The 6,339-nt window shown below is 45.0% G+C and overlaps 1 protein-coding gene and 1 pseudogene across 1 annotated transcript in view; one reads left to right on the top strand and one right to left on the bottom strand.

Moving 5' to 3' along the window:
- Positions 1 to 639: 639 nt before the first annotated feature.
- Positions 640 to 1,493, bottom strand: LOC129075733 (transformer-2 protein homolog beta-like; annotated as a pseudogene).
- Positions 1,494 to 3,961: 2,468 nt separating this feature from the next.
- The window catches only part of TMCC3 (transmembrane and coiled-coil domain family 3), a 76,728-nt gene continuing 74,350 nt past the window's right edge, over positions 3,962 to 6,339 (top strand). The window contains exon 1 of the mRNA XM_054580221.1: positions 3,962 to 4,222. Coding sequence (XP_054436196.1) covers positions 4,145 to 4,222 — 78 coding nt within the window. The 5' untranslated portion in view covers positions 3,962 to 4,144. The remainder of the gene's footprint in view (positions 4,223 to 6,339) is intronic.

The raw sequence follows: 6,339 nt of genomic DNA, 5'->3' as shown, positions 1-6,339 counted from the left end.
TTTAAGTTATTATGAAATATTGTATGTGAGTAAATACATGTCCAGTGTAGCAACAGTCATTCATTAAATAGGCCATTATTTGCAATCTTGTCACCCTCTCCTATTAAACATTTCTTCATCCCCCCCGAGATAAATACTGTCCTGAAATTAGTGTTTATCATGCTTTTGTTTTTCTTACTTATTTTACTATATGTCTTGGTTGCCTTAAAAAAAGAGAGTCATTTAATCTTCATTTTTTTAAGCAAAAATCAAACTTTATGTGTTGCTTTTTGCCATTTGGCAGCATTTAGACACAGGCTTCGATCTTTAGAATACCCTGGATTCAGTAGAAAAACCTTTCTTTTAAATGAAGTTTGGTACAATAGAAACTTGGCAGAGGTCAAAATTTAGACTGTAAAAAAATACATGCAAAACATAGTTTTCTGAAAACACTTAACTTTGAACAAAGCGCTGAACTACAAAAATGCAGAATGAAAACAGCATTTCAACTCCACCAAAAGTGATCATCGGAAAAGGTGTAAAAGTCACCTAAATTCACTAGGTGCTGTTCACTTTTTTAACAGGAGAAAATAAAAAATATTGTCTACAAACAATATCCAAACTCTAGGGCAGGTTTCAGAAAGTCTCCTACTTCATGCTTTAATAGCGAGGAGGCGAATATGATCAAAACCTGGAATGTGATCTGTAACCTCCATGACTATAGTCAGAAGAAGGTGACGTCATCTATAAATCTGATCCCTGTCTTGAGCAGCTCTGCATCCTCCGCCTCCTCTGTGTGATCGCTATAGTCGCCCTGATCATCGTAGCCTCGATTGTATCCTCTGTCATAGTAATCATGACAGCATGAGCTGCCATAGGTAGGTCTCCCCATGTAAATTCCTGGTGTTGGGGTAAGTCATCTTTTTGTTATGGAGAAATCAACTCTGGTTCTTTGTCCATCAAACTTCATTTCATTGGCACATTCTTTTGTTTTCTTGGCATCAACTACATTTTCAAAATATACTAAGGCAAATCTTCTTGAACGTCTAGACTGCTGGTCGTATACAAGAGACACATCAGCAACGGGGCCATATTTAGAGAACACTTCTCTTAGATCACTTTCTGTAGTGTACAAGCTCAATCCAAATACTCCAAGACAACAGCTTGGATCAGGATTTGCCAAATTCCTGACATGATGCCTGCAAATAGACATGGGAGAATGGCTGTGGCTATGATGTCTTCGATAAACTCACCTGTAAGACCTGCCACTGGATCATCTATGAGAGCGAGACCGAGATTGCGACCTTGTATAATGCCTTCGAGAACTTCTTCTGGATCTAGACCTAGATTCAGATCTGGACCTGGACTTTGATGTGGAACTCCTGGAATCTTCCTTGGAGGGAGACCTTGCATGGGGTATGCCTTGCAGATTTCCCAGATCCAAGAGCACTTCCACTTCTGGAAGCAGAACGGGATTCCGGCTCGCTGCAGTTCCGCCCACCGCTGTCGCACATGACTCCTAGCTGCTGCGGTCGACTGGCTGGAAGTGTTTCAATCGAAGATGCCAACCTCTTGCTTCTTCTTTCAGTTGAAGATGCCAACCTCTTGCTTCTTCTTTTTAGAGGCTCCCTCAATCTTTATATTTTTAACTTTATATGAATAAAATAATACTGAACGTAATTTTCTGAGGCTTTTTAAATTTCTAAGCATTGTTTGTGAAAATCATTTATGTTGATTTTTTTTTTTAGCTCAAGTTCTGTTTGTGGCTTATCGTTTTACTTTCTTATTACTCCTTTTCATAAGTAGAAGTTTTATAATTTTAATGTAGTTGAATTTTTATGGTTTATGCTTTTTGTGACCTGTTTCTTGTGGCCTGAGATCATAATGATATTCTCCAATTTTCTTCTTTTTCTCCCCTGTACACCTTTAATCTATCTGGTATTGATTTTTGTGTACCCTGTGAGTTGTAGGGATCTTTTTTTTCCCCAAGTGAAAAAGCAGAGCATGCTACTCCTTTGCTTACAAATTTCCAAATCTTCTCATCTCCCTCATAATTAAAGTCAAAGTTCTTAAAATGGCCTAAATGGCCCTATATGATCCAAACCTCTGAAATCTCTCTGATTGCATCTCCTACTGTCTTTCCAAGGAACATTGGCCCCCTTGCTCTTCCTCAAACACTCCCCAAAAGTACCTGCCCCAGGGCCTTTGTTCTTGTTGTTCCTTCTTTCTGAAATTTTCAGATATCTACATCACTTGCTCCCTTATGTTTCAGGTCTCTGCTCAAATGTCACCTTATCATGGAGGCCTTCTTTGGCCACCCTAGCTAAAATCATGGACATACACACACACATTCACACACTAATATTTGGATCTCCTCTGTTTTGAAAGAATTTACCTGAAAAACTCTCTGAGTCTGGTGTACTTGTGTCATATGTATGGGGGGTATGGGGTCTTGATTACATTTTTTAATGGTTTTAGCGGTATTTTATTAAGTTTCAATCAGTTTAATCTCTTCATTTAAAAATACTTTTATTTTACTTTTTGTATAGTTAATATATATACACAATTCAAACATTCAAGTTTTAAAAGAACATACAGTGAAAAATAAATCTCTCCTCCATCTACCTTGTTCCCTTCTCCTGCCATCAGTTTCTTGTCTGTTTCCCTGGTTTCTTGCTTATCCCCCCAGAATTATGCTATGCATATATAAGCACATACATATATGGTTTTTACAATACATAAATGGTGAATTACCATTTAAATTATTCTGCACATTGCTTTTCCACTTAATCATGTATGTTAGAGAGATTTCTGTAGCTCTACATAGAGAGCTGCCTCATTCCATTGCAGTTTCCTGATACTCCACTGGATGGATGTACCATAACTTACATTCAGTCTCCTTCTGAAGGACCCTTAGAGTGTTCTCAGTCTTTGCAATGATCTTCTAACCAGTGCCCTCACAATCTTCAATCACTGTTTCTCATCACTATCACATACATCCTCTTAAATTTCCATCCTGATTTTGTCATTTCCCTTTTCAGAAACTTCCAGCAGCTTCCCGATGCTCTCAGAACAAGGCTGAACATCTTAGTTTTGAAAGTAGAGCCCTGCACGACATGGTCTCCAGCTACTTTTTCCAGCACATCCTTCTGTTCCTAAAGACACCCCCTAAATTGATGACTGGAGGTTTTCCAAACATGCCTTTGTTTTTATGCTCGGTACTCTTCTAAGGCCCGCACTCCCCTAGCCCCTCAACCCTTTGAAGGGGAAAAGCATGTTCTTCCTTCTGGGCTGCTCACTTTGTACTCTTGGCTCATCTCTGAAGCAGCTGCACTTTCAGTATTTCAGGTCAGTCACCCACTAGATACACCCTACACAAACAGACCCGATGTTCAGACTATTGGCTTAGGTTACAATACTCCAAATTTCTTGAGGGCAGGGACTATTCACTAGAAATAGGAAATACTAAAACAAAAAGATGTCTTGACTTTCAAGTAGCTTCCAACCTGAAGGTGAGCTGGACACGCAAAATTAAAACACACAGCACCGTAGATCTTCCTTAAGTGGAGGTGTGTTCCATGTTCAGTGGAATTATAAGAAAAACTTTAAAAAAAAAAATCTCTGGTTCCTGTCCCAAGGTCTGGCACGTGGCAGATGCCCAGTAGGTGCATGTTGAACAAAAAATAATAATAATAACCTGAAAGCAAGAATTTAAGGCAAGCCTCAACATCTTGTCAAAAATCCATCTGTTATCATAAATACACAAATATGTCAACAAATAGATGCCGCTTATATTTTGAAGAAAAAGCAGTGTGGGAGGGGGTGGAATCAAGTTTCAGCAAGGGAAGGAGGCGGAGAAGTCTTACCTGGAGCAGGGTCTTCGGCCTCCGCGGGGCGCGCACGGGGAGGCAAGGAAAGACAAGGGGAGGAGTCTCCCACGTCCCTGCTCCGCCCTACACCCGCCCACCCCAACCCCGCGGCGGCGGCGCAGGGCAGCCGCGCGGCTGTCGGCACCAGCTGCAGCTGCCCGCGCCTCCCGCTGCCCGCGCCTCCCGCTGCCCGCACCTCCAGCTCCGCCGCGGTCCCCGCGGCTACCCGAGTACCGCCCGCAGCTCGCGGCGCTGGAGCCCCAGGAGACGGGAAAGTTCCCGGCGCGAGCACCGAGATGCCGGGCAGCGACACGGCGCTCACCGTGGACCGGACGTACTCCGACCCTGGCCGGCACCAGCGCTGCAAGAACCGGGTGAGCCGGACAAGCTGGGTGGCGGTGGGGGCGCCGGGCCGAGGAGCGAGGCTGAGTGGGCTTCGTCTCCCGCGTGAAGTTACTGTCGTCCTCCTGTTTCTCTGCCTGACACTCTCCCTCCCCTGCTGCCCGCTGCCCCGGGTCCGGGCTTTCCCGCCCCTGTCTGCGCTGGAGGGGCTGGGAAAGAGGAGCGTCGGAGCCCGGCCTGCGGCTTTGAGACCCCTGGACCACCGCCGGGGGTGTCGCAGAGCAAAGCTTGGCCCGCCGACCCTCCCCCCACCTTACCCCGCCCTCGGCCGCCCTCGGTCCCCGAGCGCCTGGCTGGGACGCCGGGTTCTCCCCGACGGCCGCGCTCAGCCGCTCTCTCCGCCAGGGAGCGCACTACGCGCAGTGCCCGGACGCGAGGGAATCCCGCCACCCGCGGACCCCTGTCCGCGGTGGGACAGCCTTCCTCCCCGCCAGCTCTCCCAGCTGTCGCCGCATCTCACAGCCCTCGGGGTTTTGGGCGCGGGGCGGGTGGCGGCTGGCGGCTGGAGCGTCGAGCAGCTCTGATCGAGTGAAAAGTCATTCTCCACGTTGCCTCTCCGGAGTTTCTAACCATGCCGAGCAGGCGCCCTCTCCATTGTTTGCAGTGTAATTTGCTGTTGCTGATTTCGGCTGTGGTTGAAAATAGCTCTTCGGAGCAGGCAGCAGGGACTAGCCCTGTAGGGCTTCAAAATAAAGACGGAGGCGGCGGCCTGAGCGCGAGTCCCTGTGGGGAGAGGAAGCATCTTTCCCCCCACCGCCACCGGATACCTTTGCCCTCCTGGGCTGTTGAGTCGTCCAGGCCGCGATTCACCCCTTGGCCGATTGAAGTGTCATTTGGAACAGCACCTCCTCCACCCTGGCATTTGTTCTGGCAGGAGATACCTGGATTTGTTCTTTGCCCAGCTAACTTCTCGCATGTCAGAGATCTCAGCATTTGAGTGTCAGCTTCTTTGTATAAAGTTCATGGAGGTACAGTCGTGCTCAAATCCTGGCTTGCCACCTCCCAGGCCTAAAGCCCAACCGGATGGGAAGAGTAGCAACAGTGACAGAAATGTGGCGCCTCCCCTTGTGCAGGATATGGGTGTTTAATCGTAATTCAGAGAAGTTATCAGTTGCCCCAGAAGTGAAGTGACAAATCCGTGGTATATCTACCTGTTTTCTCTTTTTCTTTTGGCATCCGTTAATCAGTTTAGCATACTGATTTAAGTTGTTACAGATTAAATACATTTGGTGGAATAATACCTCCTGCATCTATTCCATTCTCCTCCGCTCTTGCCTCCACTCCACTCTCCTCCCCCAAAAGAATTCTCTTATTTTTTGCACTTTCTAAAAATGTCCTAACAGTTTGTTATGAAAATAACCAGAAACTCCATTTGGAAGAAAACATTGGCAAAAGATCTTTGTTAACCTACACTTGGAAGTTTTTGGAAGGATGACTTCTAGTTAACAAGGTTAACTATGAAGAAAGGTGAAGGTCTTTATTTCTAAAGCATTAGTAATCATCAGGGAAATCTATATTAATGCTGCTGTTGATAGAAGACATTTCAGACTTGAAAGTGTGGAAACTTGATTTTGCTTGTCACAACTGTGATAATCTGTGTAAACAACAAGACTAGTAATCTTTGAGGGGTGGATGGCTCACTGTGAACTCATTTCAGTGTTTTAGCAAAACTCACAGAACTCACCAAAACTCCCTCTTCATAATCCACAAAATAGTTGTGATAACGTTTCTGCCTCAACTATTTACAGATGAAAAGTGCCAAAGCAAATGGGTATCTTAACTGCAGGCTCAGTTTCTGTGCTGTGTCTGCCGCTGTCCTGTTTCTACACCCTTCTTTTTTGCTAAAGTGCCACAACCTTAATTGAAGGGGGTTTCTTATTTTTTAAAATTATATGCATGACGTTGTACCTACTATATTGTGTAATGAATAATGGAGATAGAGCCATATGCTGCTTAATGATAGGATACAGAATAGTTCTAAGAAATGGGTCTTTAGAGGATCCCATTGTTGTGTGAATGTATCGGGTGGGCATAAGAAGATTTACAGTTGTTTGTATGGAAAATAACAGTACAAAAGTAAAATGTGTTT

This window comes from Pteronotus mesoamericanus, unplaced genomic scaffold (genome assembly GCF_021234165.1).
Source record: "Pteronotus mesoamericanus isolate MK-2021 breed Mesoamerican mustached bat unplaced genomic scaffold, CSHL_Meso_final contig_56, whole genome shotgun sequence".
NCBI classification, from domain to species: Eukaryota; Metazoa; Chordata; class Mammalia; order Chiroptera; family Mormoopidae; genus Pteronotus; species Pteronotus mesoamericanus.
This window is presented reverse-complemented; position numbering and strand designations above follow the sequence as displayed.